General features: G+C 49.1%; 2 protein-coding genes across 10 annotated transcripts in view; one reads left to right on the top strand and one right to left on the bottom strand.

Moving 5' to 3' along the window:
- Crtc (CREB-regulated transcription coactivator) overlaps positions 1 to 8,762 on the top strand; it is a 61,909-nt gene extending 53,147 nt beyond the window's left edge. For 7 of the 9 annotated variants that reach the window (XM_089545210.1, XM_089545212.1, XM_089545206.1 and 4 more), the window contains 2 exons: positions 780 to 1,050; positions 3,736 to 8,762. In XM_089545210.1, coding sequence (XP_089401336.1) covers positions 780 to 1,050; positions 3,736 to 3,965 — 501 coding nt within the window. In that variant the 3' untranslated portion in view covers positions 3,966 to 8,762. The remainder of the gene's footprint in view (positions 1 to 779; positions 1,051 to 3,735) is intronic. The other 2 variants (XM_089545208.1, XM_089545207.1) reach the window with 1 other exon arrangement.
- Positions 8,763 to 8,905: 143 nt separating this feature from the next.
- On the bottom strand, positions 8,906 to 23,000 carry LOC149342739 (apolipoprotein D-like). The gene is made up of 4 exons (XM_089545213.1): positions 22,795 to 23,000; positions 16,519 to 16,604; positions 14,715 to 14,807; positions 8,906 to 9,030 (listed from the first exon to the last, which is right to left on the bottom strand). The coding sequence occupies exons 1-4, from the start codon at positions 22,950 to 22,952 to the stop codon at positions 8,906 to 8,908; spliced, it is 462 nt and encodes a 153-aa protein (XP_089401339.1). The 5' UTR covers positions 22,953 to 23,000.
- Between the last annotated feature and the right edge of the window lie 230 nt (positions 23,001 to 23,230).

The following is a 23,230-nucleotide window of genomic DNA, read 5'->3' as shown; positions in this document are numbered from 1 at the left end:
TCACCTCCACGTCCTACATCCATGCGGCGTACCCTAGATTGATAGTTTTGCAAAATGTACTTAGTTCATATATTTGGGAGCAACCATCCAAGATCTATAGGTTCTGAACCAACTGTGCTGAAATGAAGAAACCTGAGTAGTGCCCAGCAACCAGGTGGCATTAATCAGTTGTTTGAATTGCTACTCCCAAAACCTGTTTTGGTCTGAAGCGCAAAGAAATCATAGGAAAAAAGATACAGGCACAGGCCAGCGGGGTAAAACCAATTTTGTGTACGAGTCATTAAAAAGTGCGATTGAAGATAACTGGGTAGATGAACACCACACTTACATCCCTTGGATGTTACTAATTGATATCTACGGGAACACTAAGATAGATGTAGTGTCTTGAGTATGTTTAGAGTTTTTTTTCTAAAGAAAGAGTGGCAACTTGAATGTCTAAGAGGTGTTATTCTGGGACATAGACGTTTAGTCTTAGTCAGGGTATCGCAGAGACGTTTATGGCTGATTGGGTACACCAGATTTTCAATTCCAAACATGGTGCCCAGTTTTTACCCACCAAATTTAAGAAAGGAAGTAAACTTAAAATGATGAGGAGTAAGCCAATGAATGAGCGTGCACTTGTGCAAAGCTTGTTCCTTGCTTCTTTCACATGAATGTGTTTCTCTTTTTATTTCTTGCTTTCATATTTGCTTTGTTCTGAGCTTTGCCCTTGCCTTGGAGCAAGTGTTACAGTGGGCTGGCCATATTTGTTTCTGACCCCGCGCTTGTGGGACATGCAGATGCCTGACGGCAGGTACTGCAGCAATCCCAACATCCCGACCAGTGTCTCCTCGGGGGGTGGTGTGTTCTTTGCTGACATGGGCCCGGGATCGGGCATGGGTGGCGATGCGTTGAGCTGCTCCCTGCCCTACTCCCACGACTCGCTGTACTACACGGGTGACCTGCAGTACTCGGCAAAGACGGCCGCCAGTCCTTCGAGTGGGGCTCCCCAAACGCCTCAGACTCCCACCAGCATCCCCGACATCATTCTTACAGGTGCTGTACCTGGAAGTAAGCCTGCGCACAGGCCATGCCTGTGTCATGCGCCTTGTGGTTTGAATAGCACTCATTAGTGTGTGCTGGTGTTGGTTTGTTTCTTAATAGGACACTAAGGACAGCTTGAAGATGGCCTAGATTAATGGATTATAGGCTTCTCGTTTGCAAAGAGGCTGCTGTCTTGAAAAGCAAAACTTTGATAATCTTACAAAGAAAAAAATCCCAAAGTGCTACCAACTGCTCTTTTCATAAGTACACTGCTGTGATTCAAAGCGAGATTTTTGTCGAATAGAACAGAAAACGAAGCAGTGTGCACACAAATATCAAGGTGACGTTTTCATCACACCTCTAGAGTACTTTGGTTTCACAATGAAGATGAAAGCTAAAACTAAACCCAGAAAACTTGGCAGAGCAAACCCATGACCCTCGTTGCCTTCACCAACTTCACGAGCTTGAACTACAGTGCAGGGAAATAAGTCCCAACCTCAAGTTTCTCTGTAATGGAAGTGTTTTTAGCTGCCTAACAGATGTCAAGTGTCATGATCATGAAAGGCCCAGCTATCATATTTTGCTAAAAACTGAACCTAATGGAATTGTCCTTAATGTCTCTTTAAGCTACATACACACATATTTTTTTAACAGCAGATGTAAAGTTACCACTCAACAGTTCTTGATGCCGAATAGGAGATTGTCGGTAGATAAGCAAGGAATGCCCTAAAAGTGGCATTGACTTTATTGCACAAAACGTAAGCTTCTCTGCCTTGGTGACATATGTACAGCCTTTGTCAAAAGTTTGGAGCCCAGGGGGTTTGCTTCTGAGCTACACTGTGGGGTTCGTAATGCATCTCCAGCGCTTCAAATTTGCTGAAGGTAAGAAGATTTCTGGTCCTGCCTCCTCCAATGGGTAGGACTACCACGAATGTTACAGGAGTCCCACTGCGAGGCTTTGAAGCAAACCCCCTGGGCTCTAAACTTTTGACAAAGACTGTACCTATCTGAAGGTCAAGTTAATTGCAGATACTATTGTGCAAATGAAGGGTGCAAGTAGCCTACCATGTAAGAGAGGTAGAGTAGATTGAGTCTGGATAGACAAGAGGTGGTCTCCAGCACCTCTCTTGTATTGTGGTAGCCTAGCATGTGAACAGAACTACTGGACACTGTTTTCTCACAGCCACATCAAGGTCTTGCACCGCTGCTGATTGTCTCTGTTGAGCCTGATACGGTCGTCTTTTAAAACTTTTACAGCGAAACCCCACTAAGGCATACCTCGCAGGACCGTGTGAAAACTATGTGCAAAGTGGCAGTATGCCCTAATCGAAAATGGTTTAAATATATCCACTGACATGGTAGAAGATGATACCTGAAGTATTTTGTGAGTGAAGACACATGCAGAAGCTTTTATTTATAGGACCAGAGAAATTCCTTATTTCTGCTGCCAAGACAGCCTCGCAGATAGTGTTGCAGCCTCGAATGCACTTAAACCATGTCTCCTCTGCTCTGTTAGGCCCCATTTTCGGGCGAACAGGCAAAGCAGGTCTAGCATGCGCACCATTTTTCCAACGGTGGTGCCCGGTCTGTTTTCACTGTTTTCCTCGTCAGCGTCACTTGCACTGTATAACATTTCGCAAGCGATTGAGGCAACAGTGCAACAGTGTCACTATTGAACCATGGTGGAGAAGTCTCAACTGCACTGTCTGTGCCTCTAAATATGCAAAAGATGACAGTACCGTCAGTGCCTTCCCGCTTCAAAATTTCCGTGAAGAACCTACACAGGTGGCGTCGCCAGGGGTGGTCAACACTTGTAGTTTTGCCCCGACACGAGACATGCTGGAGAGGGATGTCACTTGGGAAGCACTGAATGTGGGAAGCGTGCAATCCGTGACAACACCAGTAACGTGACAACGCAACCAGATGGGGCAGAATCACAACCTTGGAGTGGTACCAGTCACCTGCTCATGTAGGAAAATGAAAGCTTTCTGCTGCCAGCTTAAACCATGGAGCCTCCGTGGTGCAGGCAAACCAAGTCACGTGACAATAAGCGATAATGATGGCGATTGGCATCATATCCTCATGGCTCAGACTGTGACCTCGCAGACACCGGAGCTTGCAAATGTGGTGTTGGTGGGGCAGTGGAGGTGATAGGGCTACATTGATTCCCTCAGCGACGAGAGGCTAGAGTGCTCATTCCTTTGGCCACGTCAGCAGTTGCAAGCGTGCAAGTCATGCTGCATCGTTTCACTATCGACTTGTTGCCACAATATTTATGTAAGGAGCACTGAAATAGTTTCCTTACAGTGCGCAGCGTAGTCCATGGCTGCTTCATGAGAGATCCCTTCAGCCTCATGCGCGATAACGGGTACATGCTAACAGAGACTTTCGTGCTAGTGCGTCGTAAGCGGGCACCAACTGCACGCTGTTTAACGGAAGTTTAGCCAGGGATTTAATGTGACTAGAACTACCGTTTGAATTTTATCAAGAGTTATTGTTGGGCTTGTTATTCTGATACTTGAAAAGCCTTGAAAGGTTACCTATCGTTTAAACGGGTGTGCCTTGACAAGGTTTTACTGTAGCTGTGAGCACCTACCTTGGAGAATCAGGTTGTGAATCAAATGCTCCACCTGTGAAGCAGAAAAAGAGCTGGATGCTATCCATGTCTTTTTTCAAGATGGCCATGAACAAACACTGGATTGCGTCTTGCAGGGCCTGGCACAGACGAGGCAGCCCTGCTCAAGGGGGCGCTGCAGCAGGCGAAGGTCGATGGTCAGTCCCTGGGCTCGTTCGACTCGGCCGACCTCTTCTCTACCGAAGAGGCTTTGCGTGCAGACCTTGGTCCGATCGACATTGATGGGCTGCAGATCCTGACCGATCCCGACATGGCGGTGATCAGCGACCCCGCTGCTGAAGAAGCCTTCCGCCTCGACCGGTCGTAGTGGTCGCCACAGCTATGGCCGCCCCAGGAAGAGGAAGAGTACGAGGAGGAAGAAGAAGTGCTGAGGGCGCCGGAGACTCCGCGGGCGCAGCCAGATGCGGGGCGAGCCACGGCTAGCGAAGACCGCCACGATTGAACCGAGGACAACACACAGACCTTGCTCCCTGCCTCCTGCCCTCTTTCTTTGTCTTGCTCTGTATCGCTTGCTGTCATGCTCTTTATCTCTCTCTGGGATGTTCTTCCTCCCACCACTACCACCCTTCCCATTTTTATACCTTTGCTGGCAGCACTCCAATGTGCCCTTGCATGAACGGCCAATGGCCAGCTTGTCTGTGTGGGAGGGAGACGACCAGCTAGTATGGAGCAATCCAGAGCAAGCCAGCCACCATATTTCGAGCATACATTTCATCTTGACTGACCGCCCTTTCCCCCAGTGGTCTTGCTTTGGGCGCTTCCAACCAGTCCCTTCACTTAGCGGACAAATCTCAGCGAGCGTTGGCGTCCGCTTTGTGACTTGCATGTTTGTGATTTCAGAAGGGGGCACAGAGTGTGCATGAAGAGGGGAATTGCCTTCGGGCGTGGCCGGGTGCACAGTGGGCCTAGGCAGTGTTTTGAGGGGAGTGCGAGGAAAGGTACCTGCCCTTTTGTTTCCTCCCGACTGTCTTGCTGCTAGTGGAGTCCTTGGGATAGCACACACACGTTCTTATTCACCTTTTTTGAGACCAGCCAAACGTGTAAAGGTTTAATGAACACCCATGCGGTTGGAGCAGTGAGAGGAAAGGTTTTGTATGTGTGATGCCTGGAGATATGCAGTGGTACTCAGCTGGACTGATGACAGCAGCCGAGAAGCCAGCCTTGAGGGTGTGAGGTACACATGCATCACTGAAATGCTGGAGCTAGCAGCCGCAGCAAATGTAATTTGGGCCATGATAGGCCGGTAGTCTGCTGTTGTGCTCTGTAGCAGTAAGAGGATGCTGCGTCGCCGTGGTGGTCAAAAAGCCATTGGTGCTGCATCAAGACAAGGTTGTTTCCTGCTTTCTTTTGCATCGATGAAAGAAAACATTGCTGTAGATGCACCTCGTCAGTTTTGATGTGATGGGGAGGCCTCGCAGTTGGGCATCGCTTTCTTGCACTATTCTGGTATTCCAGGCCCCTTTGTTGTTTCATTTCGCTTGGATGCAGGCTGCAGCGTTCATTATGTGCATGCCTACCTGCCATATGGGTGTAGCAGAGTCACCAGATTGCTCTCGTAGCACTGCAAACCTTTCTGTGTGTACAATTTGGATGCTGTGCTTTGCTGACTGCACACTTGTCTGACCAGAACTCGTAGCCTTGCAGAAATTTTACGAGGTAAAGATGAATTTGCTCTGAAACTTCCTCTCTGCTTATCGGCCGCAGAAAAACAAGTACAGCAGAAATGCGCGCATAGTCGCTGTTGAATTTGCTGTTTTGTATCCGACTGATTTGATCTCCTTCTGTACAGTACAGAGCACTGTTTTTACCAAGGCTCTGCTCATCAAAATTATTTATGAAGGCCATTGGTTGAGGACTGTGTTGTTTTCCTCTGTTTTGAGCTGTAGCGTGGCTCATAATTGCGTAAATGGTAGCACGCTGCCAGTGACGGGGGACTGGTTACTCTGCAGGTGGGCGCATGTGGGTGTCCATCATTTGCATTTCAGGAGAACATTAAAGTGGCGAACTATGTGCGGGAATAGCAGCAGGGCACATGACAGGTTGCTACCGGAAATTCAACTTCAGCTCGGTGAACTTGAAACCTTTGTGTGCTTTCTGTAAAATTTTATTCAACAGCAACTTCTGTGAATCGTTTATATTGTGACAGTAATGCATAGTACAGAGTCATGGTTTCAGCCACAGCAACATCTTTGCACGTATCTGTGGGGTAAGTAAGTACCAAACCTATTGAGCCGTGCAGCTTAGTCGATTCAACAACAATGAATTGTTATGCTTTGCACAAGTTTGCAGCTGGCTGTTATCTGATTGGCATTTATGCTCATGTTTGTGTGTTACATTGGAAAGTGCAGCATTTGCAGGGAAGTTGAGTGAAGCCATTTTTTCCTGTTTGTTACTGTTACACCTTGAGCTAAACATAATTTAAGCACATTAACTGTTTAATTGTTGTGATAGCATAGTCCTTGCCATAGTATCGGTCACTTGAGCTGAGGAATTTCAGTATTTTGCTGGTATTTTGCCTGGCATTACATTTTCAATTATACACATCATGGTTCATTTCATATTGCTCATGTTTTGGTACTTTTTTTATGATGTCTTTTACACAGTCATGACTCTTTTCACATCATTTGTCATTTATAATTAACTTCTCTCCAACACCCTTGGCAAAAGTGGAGCTCCACGTGAGTGGTTTTTTTGTATCTGTGCTATTGATCTCTGCTACAAAGTACTTCACGAGAGTTAAACGAGGGTGCGATGACGAGCTTGCTGTACTTATTGCTCCTAGAAATTGGCCTGACATTTGTGTTTCTGGAATCAAGAGTTGTTGCGTCAACTGCCAGAAAAAAGTGCCAAGAATGAATAACGATGCCTTGGGAGCTCTTCTGGTGACTCTGCGCATGGATGCACGGGGAGGACTATGTGTAGTTAAGTTCGAGAGCAGAAGTAGTTTTGAACAGTGGAGAGTTCTTTCAGCGGTTATGTATTCTGTGAAGTGTATTCTAAAGGCTCCTCCGCCAGCCAGCGCCGATGCCTGTGTTAGTGTTGACTTTCACTGTTAATTGGAAGCTGCTGGGCTTCTGCTTAGATTTCTACATTTGTTGTGTGGGCATGTGCAATGAGTTTGGAGCTAAAACCTACACTGCGTTCTGGCTGCAAAAACGAGTTGTTTTTTTTATTTGCTGTAGATAGAAATTGAGTTCTCTGTCATTACTTAGCATTCCAAGGGACTTTAGTAGTTGTGGCCATGGAAATTGATGCACTCAAATTCTCGTTTGTTTTTATGGTCGAGCTGGCAAAAGCACTTGTTGAATGCACTTTTTTAGAGGTGAGCTCGACAGTTCTTGTCGTTGCTGTCAAGGCTTGGCAAGTTGTAAGTGAGGCTGTGGTTTGTACAGAAGCGAGAACAAGTGTTCTTTTTTATTAGCAGGCTGGAAAGAATGGTGTGCTTGCCCTTTGCAGTACCATGATGTTGGTGTCATCTGGGAAGCTGTGCATTTGAGTGTGTGGTCGCCTGATGGGGAGCGACTAGGGGAAACTAGGTGTTCTGGCCATGTGGGAGGCACTAGTGCCACATTCAGCTGGCTCGAATTTAAATGCATTTGTTGGAGAGCTCATGAACTGCTGGGTGTTTATTTCGGCGGAGGACCCGCTTTTCATGTGTTATATATGTCTCGTGCCCCCTCCCACCCCCTCCTGCCCTCCCGGTTTCCGCTTGATGCACTTGCGAACAGGTTCTTGTAAATGGGTGCTTGTGCACGCATCTTTTCAGTGGCGAAGGGCAGTGTGCGCGCTGTCGCAGGGACCGAACATATACCTCTTCCTTTCTGCACCCATCTCCCACCATTCATGAGAAAGGAGGAGAACTGACGAGTGATGAGTGTTTTGCTGTACAGTTTCACTAGCTTTTTTAAAGACTTCTAATTCTAGCTCTCTGTATCTTTCTTCCCCCCTCCCAAGAAAAGTCTCATTTCTTGGTGCAAAAACTTGTGTGCAACGTTCAGAGCCATGGGTCATCGCATTCCCTGTCGTGTCATTATCAGGATTTTTGTAGTGAATTTGTGGGCATTGCGAAAACCTTCGTGTCCACCACGTTGTGGCCCTTGGCTCAGTTGAAGGGGCTTCTCCTGTGAACTTGATTTTAATTACCTGTTTGCCGGACAGTGATGGGCACATGGGTTATAGTTAACGAGAACAAATTATTCTAGGCCTTGGAAAAATCATGATGCAAGGTGAAGCTTGAAACCTAATTGGCTAAGATGTGAAAAGATGTGGTGGTGTGGGCACTTCAAAATGCTATGGGGCAGGCTGATGATGCTGTACTATATGGGTATCTGCATCTCTCGCTCTCTCTTTCACTTCACCTAAACGCTCCAACTTTGTTGAATATGGTTGGCATGACATTGGGAGTATTGTTCTAGTGAAGTAAGCTGCTGTATAGCAAGTTGCAACAAGAATTGCCACCAAGGTGTGTGGTGTGATGCAGTGGGATGGTCTAGACTTGTCTTTCCTGGTCGGGGTCATCAGCTTGGAGGGCATTGACGGGAGAAGCCCCCACATACTGTGGTCAAGCCACAGGCGCATGTTTTTGTATAATACTGTACAGCATATAAACAGGAGCCCGCATTTTTGCGGAAACAAACTGCCATACTGCTCCCCCTATGACTTGGTGTAGCGCATCTGACACCAGAAAACGGATTTGAGTGCCGTGTGTGAAAGCAATCAACTTGTAAAAAGTTCTGTTGGTCTTTTTTTTTTTTATGTCACCCTTTTCTCTCGGCCCTTGGTTCTTGAGGCCCTCGCCCAGTTCGCAGCGAGTGGCCGCCACGCGTTGTCTTGTCCGTTGACGTTTGTTGACATAACGGCTGCCCATTCTTTCACCCCTCCCGCCGTCGTTTCGTGACCTTTCCGGGACGCTGCGTGCGAATGGCACCGCCTGGACCACACATGGTCGCCGTTCAAAGAGCGCGTCGCTGCACCCTTTGTTCGGGATTTTTTAGCGTCTTCTTGCCAAGTTGTCTGCTCAAGATATTATGTTGTTCGTGTTCGTAATGGTTTTATCATTTGTACAGTGAATCATTATCAATGAAAAAGTTACAAAGTTTTCCCAGCTGGTGTGTTGTCTCTTTATTCGTCGACCCTCCAAACGGAGGAGGAGCCTGGCGGTGGTAGTGGAATTGCGAGTTCCTGCTGTTGATGATGACCTTGAGGGTGCTTTCCAGGGGTCGGAAGGCCGACCAGGGGCGGCCGAAGCTACTTGCAGGGTGTCTTGCTGAACAGGCGGGCAGGGATACCGGTCCATTGCTGAACGTAACCGCGCAAGTTGGCGAGGTAAGGCTCCGTCACAGTGTGGTTTCGGCAGAGGATCCAGACATACACTGCATAAACACAAAGTGTAGATAGGCAGAGCGCATTTAGCGACCTGCATGCGGTTCGATTCCAACCGATAAAAGGAGGAGGTGGTGAAGTACACTAATTGGCAATGCCCGTAGTCTGGGGCTGTCCAAGGAATTGGGTTGCATGGGCTATGATAGCTTTGTGTTACCTTCAGCTTCCTCATGAATGATTCACTGAAACTCCTGGGAATTCGGCAGTTTCTTGAAACACGGAAGTTAAAAAGTTAAAATTCAGAGTTCCATTGCCATTCACTGAAAATGAGTTGGCAAGATGATTGCCGGCTTTTTCATAAATGTCGAGCTCTTCGACTGGCTGCTAGGTCGGCTGCGCCCCTCCTAAGGGTACTGCAACTCAAGAATGCAGCGATGCCCATCAAAGGAGGCCCTCCACAATGGCGTCAACCGTTGTGACGTCGTGGCTACTCCCAATTCACGGAGGCATGTGCCAGCCACCTCCGATGTCGCGCTAAGGGACGTCGTAACAAACGGTGGACACCGTTGGCCAGGGGGCCTTTCTTGAGTGCAATTTGCCGTTGCGTTCTTGATTTGTCTCCTGTATATAGTTCTTAAGAGCTTTAGATAAGCCCGCTGAGCTTGTGCTTCAATCGCGTCGCAGGCCTAATCGCCAAGGTTTCGGTCGGCAAGGGCTAGTTGCGACACCACGAATCTGAGCACATGTGGCTTGCACAGCCAAGCAGCATATGCGTGCCGTTTCTGCTTTCATATTCGCCATGCACGTTGTCCTCATGGGGATGATAAAAAAAAAATTCTTTTGTGGCAAGGGCCCTTTCAACCAATCAGTTCTGGCAGTCGTGGTCACAGGCACCAGAGACCGCTGCGCAGAGCAGCCTCACACTGAGAGTGTTCGGGATTCGGACTACATTGGGATTGTGTTGGCATGCCCAAGTGATGTGGTACAGGGTGGCATGGTTCGCCATATAGCCTAGCTCTTTTATGCTATGGCCACAGTGTGTATACATTCTGAGTTGTATTGGTCCGGGTACAATATGCACTAGTGTATGGTTTACGGTTTATGGTTGATGGGGGTTTTACGTCCCAAAGCGACTCAGGCTATGAGGGATTGCGTAGTGAAGGGCTGTGGAAATTTTGACCGCCTGGGGTTCTTTAACGTGCACTGACATCGCACAGTACACAGGCCTTTAGATTTTCGCCTCCATCAAAATTCGACCGCCGCGGTGCAAGTGTATGGCGTAATCACTTGCTTTGGATTCTTCTGTATAGGTTCTCCGTGTTTAGAGAATGATTTGCTCGGGTGTGGGACTGTTTATATTTCTGCTCGGTATAGTGTTTGAGGGTTTACGAGTAGCTGATCAGAGGGGGGCATAAATGTAGTCCCATATATTGCGGGTGCTCCAGAGACCAAGATGCAGTTTCAGTTGTCATATTTTCTTTGCGGCAACCGATAGCTCTTTACTCAAATTACCGTTTAGCCAGGTGTGGGGCCAAGAAGTGCAGTAGAACATTTTAAAATAGAATTTATTGATGTGGGAACACTTCTGTATGAGATGGTAGTCTCATCTGGCAACCATCTGGATTTCCGCCGCGCGGCGACAAACATGGCGGCGCCCGTCGAAGCCGGACCTCTCGCTTCGGACTCAATTCTCGTTGTTGCTGCCGTTTTGAGAGCGTTCACTGGCCATAAATGGGGCGCCGGTCTTTCGCTTCGCCTCATCTCGCCTATAAGAAAACGTATAAGTGATAAATTTGCTTTATTTTAATAATTAGAGTGATGATTCTGCCGCTTCTAGGCTTAAGCGGAGAGTCTGTTTGTTTACAGCAATGGTTCCCATCCTGACAACCAGATGGCGCCACTATTGGCTGAGTTTATTTTTGCGTCTCTGCTAGCATACGCTGAACTAAAAGTGGGAATGTGCCTGCGTTTAACGTACGTATAACTAAATATTCATGTGATTTACAACAAAAGCGAGCGGTACGCCTTCTACAGTTTACTAGAACAAAACGTACGTTTCACTGACAAACGGTACGTAGTATATTCACTTATGCTTCTTCAAAAAAAAAAAAAAAAGACTACCAACTGCACCAACAAAATGAACGTTTGGGGTCGCCACCATGCATTTTTACGCGACTTTTAACGCCGAAATAAAATATAAATTCCTGTCTAAAGCGGGAGCAGTTCCCTCGTTATTGATGTTATAGGGTGCCAACTACCAAATATGCCATTATTTATACACTCATCTCGGTGAGTAGACTGACCCTTTAATAACAGGTATGACTGTCATGAAAAACGAGTTACGGCATCACTTTTCTGACAAAATTTTGGCATTAAATCCTGTTGGAAAATGATACTGTGATGTCGCAATACTGACTGCTTAGAAGCGAGGGAAAGGCGGACAGCTGCTTTCTGGAAAGGTTCTTTTTAGAGGAAAAAAATATATGCATTCGTCAGGATGCATTTAAAATGCACCGATGACGATTTTGAGCTCGGAGCTAGACTTTTACGTTGCAAGCACGCTGGAAACTTCTTGGAATTCCTTTGAGATAAACCGAATTAACATCACGGCCGCTTCGCATAGCCTGGCTATAAAGTTTCTAAATGTTACCTATAGTAGGATACAACTTAAAAAACAGCAGTTGCTAACACTGGGCCACGGTCCGCGGCGTCCTGTATTACTCCGCTGGCTAATCGTAACAGTAAATAAAATCAGCTTTTTAATGTTTGGCTATGTTAAACAAGTGACGCATCAAAACTCTAGAGCTTATATCTTTTGTGTTATGCTAAGCTTCTCGTTTATGTAACAAGAAAAGTTTCAACAACGAACTACTTTTTAGTCGTGGAAGAATCCTGTGAGGTGGTCGTAAATGTGGGCGGAGCTTCACTACAGACTTACGTTGTGTCCGACTATAGAGCGAAAGATGGCGCCACCGTCTATGCGATTTTCTTAAAAAGCCCTTCACCGCCGGAATGCCGGGAAGACGAGGTAGTTTGGCTTGTCTACTGTTAGGCCGAAAGCGTGGATTGTAGTTGCACCACAATGCTCTTATCTATGCGTAAATTCAGTTCTTTCAATACTGCATTTTAATGCGAAAGCATTACTAGTCCCTTTACAAGAAGAGCTGGTGGGTGTATGTGCACTCACAGATAGTACAGCAAATCCCAGCGATGGCAAGAAAAATAGGGTGACGTCAACAAGCGGCCGTATGACGCACACAGCAAGCCGAGCACCTCCACTTCAGACAATCCTATACATGCTGTTCGTGTACATATGCTCCCCACTGGCCGACCTCCATGTGGCGCATTTCATATATATGGTGACTTTCGTACCAAAACTGTGACGCAATCGTTTGCCGTACAGCACTCCGGATGGTGTCATACGATTTCTCGTTGCATATAGCTTACATGTGCTAGTCAAGTTGGAGGCTAGCTTGCGATAGGGATTCGAACCGACGACATATGCACCTTCAATTATGCCTTCTCATACTTCCGTATCAAAATTGTGGTGCAACTGTTCGTCATACAACGTTCTGGGTGGTGTCATACACGTCCAAAACTCATAGAAAAGAACTTCAACGCATGCATGTACAAACATCATACTTAAACAATGCACCCAGGGACAGTAATGCCTTCGCATTCCTACAAGTAAGCGGTCTAAAATGTCTCTGCCTAATTTTTTCACTTCTTCAATAGATTTAACGCAAGAGGAATTTCGGTGTTAGGCTGTATGAAAACTTTCACAGAATTTCTTTGAGGTTTGCCTCGCGAACAGTCGTATTTTCACGGCCGAATCCATGTTTTATGCCCTACAATAGCCGAGTCACATTTAATTCGTCTAATTATCAACCTGCGATGGAAAGAAGCCTTGCTTCAGGTTGGAATGCTGCGCTGTGTGAATGCCCTGTGTTCGACGATGTAGGACGTGGTACTGAGGCCGCAGCGCTCGGCAGCCATCAAGGTGCGCAGCAAAGGTTCTTCACGAATTGATATAAGGGGGTAAGGTCTGAATTTCTTGCGTGTAGAGGGGGAAGGGGGTGCTGAGGGTGCAGGAGAAATGGTTTAACTAGTAACATTTATGACTCCACCACTCATGACAAGGATGACAAAGATTCCCTGTCATGTGTAAAAAGAAAATTGACAGGCCGGTTACCATTGGTTAACGCGCGAGATTCAGCGACAGCTGTTAAGGTATTTGCACTTACGATATGTTGCGCTAGAGAATATGAGAGCGACCTCACAGCTGTACAGTCCTAGGGAGCGCAGCGCCGCTGATGATCCTCTCTTCGGGTGGTGCGTTTCGCAGCAGCTTTCGCTGGTGGACCGTGCTACATTCCTTCACTTTCGCCACACCCTTCCCCCTTTCACGGTAACCACGTTCCGGATGATTACCACTGTCCGCCTTCTTACACTCTCGCCATACTCTCTTTGCACGGCAACCCTCCTTCTCCTTCTAGGAGAAATACCCTCCGGTTGGTTCCCATGAAAACCACATACTAAGTGCGCCTTCTCGCGCTTTCGCCATACTCCCCTCCTCCTTCCATGGCAGGTATCCTCCGGTTGAGGATTTTTCTGCTCTCGCCACACCCTCCTCCTTCCACGGTAACCACCTTCCGAATGGTTACTGTGCTGTAACCATCCTCTGGTGACGTTCCTACGCTCTCTCTACGCTCTTGCCTTTATGGCGAGAGCGTAGAGAGAGGTTCCGTTCTAATCCTCCTCATCCTTCCGGGGTAACTACCTTCCGGGTGGTATCCATGGCAAGCGCCGACCGGCTGCGCCTTCTTACGCTCTCGCCATACCCTCCTCTCATAGTAAACATCCTCCGTATGGTTCCTGTGGCAACTATACCCACCGGTTAATCTGAAGAATACGACAGACAACGCCACTACTACGACGCGAAACTAAGTTACGGGCACTTAACAGCTGTCGCTGTAAAACGTTGCGAATTAAGGGAGTACCTTCAGAAAACCAAGGGGGTGCGTACACCCCCCACTTGGAGGTGTGTAGAGAAATCGTTAGTGCGCAGGCCACTGTGTTACTGCTGCGACGGCCTTAGCACATCTTTCTTTTCTCTTTCCCTTTTATGCCCCCTCTTCTGTTTCCCTATTGCAGGACAGCCAACCGGAACACCCTTCTGGTTAACCTCCCCGCCTTACCTCTACCTCGAGCCCAATGCGCACTGAAACTCTCTTGGACGTCCCTTGGAAGTCCTGGACGTCCACAGGACGTATAAGGGAGTTTCAGTGCCCATTGAAATCTCTCTCTGAATTTGAAAATTATGTTTAATGATGTTTAAATTAAGACTTGTTTTTGCACCGGAACAAATATGACACAAAGCCTTTTCAGGAAAAGAGTGGCAGATAGCATGCAACGTAATCGACGGAAAGCACTGCATCAGTCTGACTCGTCACTACTGGGTAGGAAAATGTTTACTTGTGCACCTGTTCCATCGCTGAGGTTCGAGTGTACGTACACTGTTTTTGCACGCGCTTTCCCGCAAGCCAATTGCGGAGCTTCGTATGCATGTCATGGAGCTGCATGCGACCATTTCCTTTCACATCATGCAGCCGACATATAAAGGACTGATGCTACTGACGCAAACGCTTGCTTGCTACAAGGATCTATTGCTACCATATGGACAGCTGCAGATGTTTAGAAACTGCTTAGCAGCAAAAGGGGCAGCGTGACGTACTTGTGTGAAGCCATAGGGAGCGACGGCAGCGGTACACGATGGCGCACTTGTCGTAGTCCGTGTAGAGAACCCAGAAAGGCCGCTGCTCTGGATCTGCAACCGTAGTTAGGACAGCAGACAGTGCTTCAGTCGTTTGAGGAGGCATATAGTATATGGTTTCTTTGGCTGGGCCTTTTTTTCATCGGTACTTCGCAAATCACATGGTGCTATAGTTTGATGCTGTCTGGAACCTGAAGTTGCGAGCAGAAGGCGCGGCTACAGAAGACAATGCATGCGATCTGTGTCGCCCTGAGTGCAGGGAATTTCTGCAAATACATTCTCGTTAGAGTAACGGAGAATGCGCAACCCTTGGCTTAAAGCACTCCACGGGCTCGGACCCACCCGAAGCAAAGGCCCGGGCCCTGCCGGAAAAAGTGCTGTTTCGCCTGACATGTGCCGGGTCCAGGCTTGAAGTTGCGGGCCCGAGTCGGCGCGGACCCGAGCATAGACGGGCCGTGTACGGCTTTTGATTTATTCGGTGAAGCACACTAATTTATTTATGGTGCCTGCTATAGTTTCGTTTTTCTCATGCAAGAAAAGTTACAAGCAAAACTGATTTTTTTTTATTGCTCCCGGTACGTATAAGAAATGAAGGAATCCTGCAGCGTTAAAATCTTTCTAGTTGTTTTTTTAATAAACCTTTAGTAATACTTTTTGATGACGCGGATTGAAATAACGCTCTGTTCCAAGATAGTCCCTGATGGTCCGTCTTCGCATCCCAAAAAGCATATCTCTACGCTACGATGTAACGCCATTAGAGAAGATCATGTTGGTTTAAAACACTTCAGGTCTCCAAACACATACTATGATAAACAGGCACTTGTGTATTTCGCCTCCACAGAAACGCAGCCAGTGCGGCCATGAACTGAACTCGCGAATTCGTTCTTATTAAAAAAAGGAATGTCATTGCTACGGCTTCGAGGACGTTTTATTAGACATCGCGGGCAGTAAAAAATAACTGATCAAAAATCTAGACATCGCAAAGTTTAATGGGCATATATGCAGTCCTTTCCATTTGGCTCTCGGAACGTCGGGGCTATACACAGACAAGATAGTCGAACGGGCGTACCCGCTTTCCCTTCATTTCGTGCTTACCAAAGCAATTATTTCAAATGTTATTGTGATTTGAGCGGCGTTGCAGGCTACTTATTTACTTTTGTAGCAGGATACTATACTTGCATTCAGTGAACAACCTATTCAGCTGCTCGGGAACGGACCTCGGACCCGGGCCCGGGCCGGGCCTCACGTCGAGCTTGGCGGGCTGGGCCCGGGCTCAGCATAACGGTACTGTCTGGAAGAATCTCATTAATAAACTTTTCTAAACCTAGATACATACACGCGAAACAAGGAGAAGGGTGCAAATTTGAAAAGTCGCCGGAAAGGGCTCGCCAACTTTTAAGCGCAATTGTGGGTTCTCTGCTGCATCTATTCGGTTCAGATGTTCATGACAACACAGCCTAACTATCGAGTGAGTGTATATACAATGATCAAAAAGTGTTGGAGGGCCCCTCTAAGGATTAGACGCATCTCGGTGGTGGCTATCACTGACCACGCCAATATATTGACATCCTAGAGACAGCTGCCGGCAGGTAAATGCAATACTGTCCGAAAGCAGCGCATAATGTTGCCTGTTTGTTAACAAACGACACTCAGGATTTATTTTCATGTGCACGTTTATTCCCGTGGAATTCCATCAACACATTGCGTGATTACTATTTCACTGCGAGGACAGAATATTTCTCTCCCCTTCCTCCTCTTTACTTACTTCTGGCGTAGAACCTCATAGACATCTTGGCTGGTTCTGTTTGGTTGAGGACTGTGAGCTCGCCCAGGACGCGGTTTGTGTGTCCACTGCATCGAATGAGTGCTCATTAGCAAGTACCGATCAAGACGCGACTACGTGTAACCATCTTTCCTGATAACTCACACATTTCCTAGGTTATTCACTCTGGAATCTTTAAACTACCACTTTATACTGAGTGAAGCGGCATCGGTGACAGCATGCACTCGGGTGTCTCAATACTGGTGGAGATCGAGTTGGTACACTTGGAAGGAGAGAATGAAAAGGTCTTGCAGTGAGGAAGACAATGGTGTTGGTAAGCGACAGTGAACAGTTATCTGTTGGTAAGTTTCTATATATCACTTCACGCTTATTTCTGCTTCTGGTCGCAGGATTATGCTGCACTTATTTGTGTTTGGCAGGGACTAGTCTCATAGGCCCTAAAAAGTTAACGGCGACAGTATCCGCAGGGCATGCATGTGGGCACCATTAGAATTACGTTTCTGTCGTGTCCGGTCGCTGTGTTGAATGCAGCGAAAGACGCACACGGTACTTTAAGACTTCGTTTATTTAAAGCCGATGAGGGTGCGACCAGCGTCGACCGAGGCAGGAGCCGAACTGGCCGCCCGAAGAAAGGCGGGAGCGGAGAAGCGTCCACGGGAGGGAGTGGCTTCCCAAAACAGGAGGAGGATGCGGGGGCGCACCATGGGGGGGCATCTGGCGACAGCGTGTCCGGTCGCTGTGTTGAATGCAGCGAAAGACGCACACGGTACTTTAAGACTTCGTTTATTTAAAGCCGATGAGGGTGCGACCAGCGTCGACCGAGGCAGGAGCCGAACTGGCCGCCCGAAGAAAGGCGGGAGCGGAGAAGCGTCCACGGGAGGGAGTGGCTTCCCAAAACAGGAGGAGGATGCGGGGGAGCACCATGGGGGGGCATCTGGCGACAGCGTGCGACGAAGGGCAAGTGGTCGTTAGGAGGAGGATGCGAGTGGTCGTTAGGAGGAGGATGCGGGTGGTCGTTACACACACAAAAGCAATAAGGGGACACAACACTTCCTTCCCCCTTAGAAAGTTGCCTGGTATCGTGCAGGGGGTCGGCGCTCACGCGTGGAGGCGCGCTGGCTTTGTGCGCTCGGGGGAGAAACACTTGTAGGCTGGCTGTTGTTCGCTGTGTCTCCTAGGTCTGTCCTGGGCGAAGTCTCTTCTTCCGGGAAGAGGTGCCAGGCTATGTGGGAAGATGGTGCACGTGTTCTCTCCGCTGGCGGACAGCTCTCAGACGGCGTCGTAAATCTACGCAGCTGGTTGAGATGTCGGCGTGCTACTGTGCCATGTATGTTGACGAGCCAAGAGCGCAGACCTATGCGTCTGACAATTGTAGCTTCCTCCCAGCGTGGCTTTTTCAGAAACTGTCGGGCGAGGACGCGCTGCCCCTCATTAAGCGTGCCGCAGCGCGGAATTGCTTTTTCTTCCCGGAACGTCTCTGCCTTTGGCTCGGGGAGGATGGCTGTGAGCTGGGTTCGCATTTCACGCTCGAACATCATTTTCGAGGGGGTCTCGCCTGTTGTGCTCTGAACCGTCGTGTGCTGCTTGAAGAGAAAGCGCGCAAGGCGGCGCTGCAGCGAGCCTGTCTGATCTCTTTCAAGGGCGCGTTTTAGCTCGGCTACGTAGCGCTCGGCTTGTCCGTTTGTCGCTGGGTGGTAGGGGGCCGATGTAACTGATGAGATCCCGTTGTCGCGATAAAACTTGAGGATCTCCGCAGACACAAACGGTGTTCCGTTGTCCGACACTACCTTGCGCGGCAGGCCGAACGTTGCAAATAGTGATCGGAGGTTGTCAATGACTGCTGCCGAAGTCGTCTGTCCCATTTGCCTTATCTCAAGCCACTTTGTGTAGGCATCTACGACCACAAGGAAAGTGCAGCCCTCAATTGGTCCTGCAAAATCAATGTGCAGTGTGTGCCATGGTGTGTCTGGCTTTTCCCATTCTGGGACAGGAGCTTTCGGCGGGGCGCTCCGGCTGCTCTGGCAAGGCTTGCATTCTCGCACCACTGTTTCGATGTCGTTGTCAATGCCAGGCCACCACATGTAGCTTCTGGCACACTTTTTCATTGCAACGATGCCCCGATGTCCGGCGTGGATGAGAGACATAGCTTGTGCGCGTAGTTCTCTCGGAATCACAACTCGGGACCCAAATATGATACAGCCGCGATGGGTGCTCAACTCTGTAGCTCGCCTGCGGTAAGCGTCGAAGTTGTCCCCTTTGAGTTTGTGCACGTTGCCTTGTTGAACAGCTGTGTAAACTAGCCGGAGAGCTGCGCACTTCTGCGTAGATGTTGCAACTGTGCCTGCTATAAGCGGAGGTTCTGGCAGTGCTTCGAACATCAGAACGTCTCCTGGTGGAAATGGTTCGTCAACAGTTGCGTCTAGTGGCAGACGGCTTAGCGCATCGGCGTTTTGATGTTTACTCCCATTGCGGTAGACCAGAGCGTAGTCGTACGCTGAGAGTTTGATGCACCAACGTGTCATTCGCGGAGACAAAGTTGGTGGCATAGGCCTTTGTGGTCCCAGAATGCCCAATAGCGGTCGGTGATCGGTTATAAAGGTCACCTTCCGGCCGGCAATGTACTGGTGAAAATGTCTCGCCGCGTAGACGATGGCTAGCCCTTCTTTGTCAAGTTGCGCGTAGTTGCGTTCTGCTTGCGACAACGTACGTGAGGCGAAGGCGATGGGAGCTTCCCTTCCTTGCTCGTCAGTTTGCGATAGAACCGCGCCGACTCCGTACGGTGATGCGTCGCAAGCCAAAAGCAGAGGCTTCCTTTCGTCGTAGTGGCGGAGGACTGTACATCTTCGAATCAGGTCTTTCAGGGCATCGAATGACTGCTGATGGCGTGGCGACCATGTCCATGTCACATCTTTCCGAAGGAGTTGGTATAAGTCGTTGGCCACGGTAGCTCTTTGTTCCAAGAACCGGTCGTAGAACGTCAAGAGTCCGAGAAAAGCCTGTAGCTCCTGCTTGTTTGTTGGAGCTCGTGCTTCTGTGATCGCTCGCACTTTGTCCTCGGTAGGGTGAATGCCTTCCGCATCAATTCGGTGTCCCAGAATTTGCACCTCTGGCACCGCAAAACAGCACTTCGATTTGCTTATGCACAAATTAGCGTTTGCTAGCCTTTCGAGAACGAGCTCTAGGCGCACTGCATGCTCTTCAGTGGAAGTGCCACTGATGATGACATCGTCAAGGTAGACACAAACTCCTGGGATGCCCTGAAGCACTGTCTCCATGAATTTTTGAAATATGGCCGGGGCTGCAGCTACGCCAAAAGGCAGTCGCTTGACTTTGTACAAGCCTTTCAGTGTGTTAATTGCCAATAATTCAGCAGTTGACTCGCTCACCTTCAGCTGCTGATACGCCTGGGTGAGGTCCAATGTGCTGAAGACTCTTGCGCCACGTAGTACACTGAATACTTCTTCAGGTGTCGGTAGCGGGTAAGAGGACGCTTTAGTCGCAAGATTGACGGTGCTCCGGTAGTCTCCGCAGAGGCGTATGGTTCCGTTCTTCTTGCGAACTACGACAAGTGGTGTGGCCCATTCTGAATGCTGCGTCGGCTCGATGACACCTTGCTGCTCCAGTTTGTCCAACTCTTTTTCAACTGAATCTCGGAGAGCAAACGGCACCGGCCTGGCCTTCAGAAATTTGGGTTGCGCGTTGTCCAACAACTCCAGTGTGACCGGGGGCCCTTCGTTTCCTGGAATCTCTTCCGAGAATACTCTTTCGTATTTCTCTTGCAGTTGCTCAACCATGTTCTGGCTCGGCGTCTGGTGTATGCCGCATATCATCACGCCTAGTGGAGAAAACCAGTTTCTCCCTAGAAGGCTTGATCCTGTGCCCTTCACAACAAGCAGAGGTAGCGTATGGGTCTGGCCGTTGTAGTTAACCTGCACGTTGGCAGAGCCCAATAGTGGCAGATTCTGTCCTGACCACGTTCGCAGGTGCGTGTCGTCTTGTTGCAGGGCGGGTGCGTCAGATGGCCATGAAGTTCGGAACGTGTCCTCACTGATCAGAGTACAGGCTGCGCCGGAGTCCACCTCAAACTTAATCAGCTGGTGATGTACGCTTACTTCTGTAAAAATCTTCGGTCGCGTGCCGAGATTCATGGTGTTCAGGTCGTACAACACAGATGGTGTTGCTGATGTTATTCCATGGAGATCAGATAGCGGCGTATTCTCTGAGGCGTTGACGCTGTGATTAGGCTGGGAAGGTGACTTTATCTTGGCAAGTCTCCGTTTCGTAATGCATGCTCTTTCGATATGCCCTCGCTTGTGGCAAAAATTACACGTGGCTGACTGGAATCGACATCCCTGGGGGTTGTGTTGGTCGTCACACCGCCAGCAGCGTTGTGCCTTTTTGACCGATTTTACAACAACAGAAGGCTTGCGCACCTGGTTGCTTGTCTGGTGTACCGGCTCGGTGTTCCGGCGAATCCCTCTCTGCTGGTGACCGGCGCTCTCCGCTCGAACGGCGATGTCGTAAGCTTTGCTGAATGTGAGGTCCTTCTCAGCGAACAGGCGCTGCTGCAGTGACTCGTCACTCAGTCCGCACACAAATCTGTCGCGTAACATCACGTCCAAGGGAAGCATGGTGGTGTTAGCAGAAGAAGCTGCGTCTCCCTCCTGCCCGGTAGCTGTTGTCGACAGCGTTCCAAAATTGCAGTCGGCAGCGAGCTTCTTGAGCGCGGCTACGTAGGCGCTCACAGTTTCTCCTCCCAGTTGATCTCGTCGTTGGAAGCGAGCCCGGCTGTAGACCTCGGATGGCCTTGGGTCGTAGTGCTTTTGCAGCGCTTTTACGATGTCGTCGTAAGACACTGCCGCTGGTGTGCTTGGCTGAATAAGGGCGCAGACAGTATCGTAGGTCTGCTCCCCGCACAGCGTCAGCAGGTTGGCCCTCTTCAAGGCTGGGTCTGTGATGTTGTTAGCTTCAAAGTAGAACTGAAGGCGTCCAACCCACGATGACCACGATGAGCCGTTGAACTCTGGTATCTGATTGGGAAACCCTCGCGTAGCCATGGCTTGTCAATAGCGTTGCGTAGCGCGGGTCGAATCCACTTTCTCGTCGCCACTGTCGTGTCCGGTCGCTGTGTTGAATGCAGCGAAAGACGCACACGGTACTTTAAGACTTCGTTTATTTAAAGCCGATGAGGGTGCGACCAGCGTCGACCGAGGCAGGAGCCGAACTGGCCGCCCGAAGAAAGGCGGGAGCGGAGAAGCGTCCACGGGAGGGAGTGGCTTCCCAAAACAGGAGGAGGATGCGGGGGCGCACCATGGGGGGGCATCTGGCGACAGCGTGCGACGAAGGGCAAGTGGTCGTTAGGAGGAGGATGCGAGTGGTCGTTAGGAGGAGGATGCGGGTGGTCGTTACACACACAAAAGCAATAAGGGGACACAACAGTTTCTAAACCTGCAAATATTCTGAAAACCAGCGCTTTAGACCGAGACGCAGAGGGCAACAATAGTTGCAGGAAGAGAGGGAGAGAGAGCCATCATTCACTGACGCAAGCCCGATACGAGAGGACTTTTTGCGGGTGCAACACATCGCGGGCGTGGTGATACATCAGCGACAGAGAGGGAGGAAGGAGCCTGGAGTGTAGGCGGGGTCACTGGATTATGATGATGGTGATGAATGGTTATCAGGAAATTAAAGGCGCGCTAACTACTGTCTCACTTCTAGGTGGACACCTCAACCGCGCCGTGAGGGAAGCGAGGAAGGTGGGCGTGGAAAGGGGGAGAGGTGCCGTAGTGGAGGGCTCCGGAATAGTTTCGACCAGCTGGGAATCGTTTACGTGCAGTGACATCGCACAGCGCTCGGGAGCGTTTTGAATTTCGCCTCCATCGAAACGCGGCCGCCGCGGTCGTGTTCGAACCCGGGCACTCCGGCTCAATAGTCAAACGCTAGCCACTGCACCACCGCGGAGGGTCAGTGGCGAACAAGCAGCGTTGTAAAGAATGCATGTAGAGGTAGGAGGAACAGGAGTTTGTCGCATACAAGAAATGCTCATGCTCGTGAGGGGTTGAGAGAAAGGGAGTACTTTGCAAGAGCAGCGACTCCCTCAAGAGCACTGTCGCATATGAAATGCTGTGCACATGCGGCGTCGTCAAAACTGCCGTAATGTTTCGTTTTCGTTTTTTTTTTTTCGCAGACAACAAGCAACTTATAGAAAACTGACGAGTCTCGAAGTTGAGCACTTGCTTTAATGCGCATGTCACTTACTTGGGAAGCACCGCGCTGTTCACCGCGGAGAACTTTCCCTGGCCGTCGTAGTAGTACTCGACGCTGACGCAGTGCAGCCGCTGGTTGTTCGCGTACCTGGCGAAGGTGCGCTCGATCTCGAACCACTTGCCGGAGAACTGCATGCAACGGCGCAGCATCAACTACACACTGCTGAATGCGAGCGGACCGGCAACCTCTCGGTTCACGCTGCCGGTATTCTCAGTTGTTCATAACAAAAGTTTTTATGAAATATTTGCCAAGTTTTAAAGCAATCCTCTCATTGAAAGTGTTTCCAAAGCTGGAAAATGTTTCCATTCGCTGCTGATGGCACTCCTCGGTACCATCACCTAAAGTGTCGACTCCGGATATGCAACTCGCCGATGCTTGGGCAAAAACGTGTTGTAATATGAAAAAAGGCTTTCTTAACTGAGATGTA

The sequence above is a fragment of the Amblyomma mixtum genome, chromosome 5, assembly GCF_055824585.1.
Source record: "Amblyomma mixtum isolate Tamu chromosome 5, ASM5582458v1, whole genome shotgun sequence".
Taxonomy (NCBI): domain Eukaryota; kingdom Metazoa; phylum Arthropoda; class Arachnida; order Ixodida; family Ixodidae; genus Amblyomma; species Amblyomma mixtum.
This window is presented reverse-complemented; position numbering and strand designations above follow the sequence as displayed.

Excerpts from the sequence above, each read along its gene's own strand:
- LOC149342739 (XM_089545213.1), bottom strand. The coding sequence starts at position 22,952 with ATGCTGCGCCGTTGCATGCAGTTCTCCGGCAAGTGGTTCGAGATCGAG. Across the intron at positions 16,605-22,794 it reads AACAGCGCGGTGCTTCCCAA|TGGACACACAAACCGCGTCC; the intron begins GTAAGTGACATG and ends CATTCGATGCAG. Across the intron at positions 9,031-14,714 it reads CTCCCTATGGCTTCACACAA|TGTATGTCTGGATCCTCTGC; the intron begins GTACGTCACGCT and ends GTGTTTATGCAG.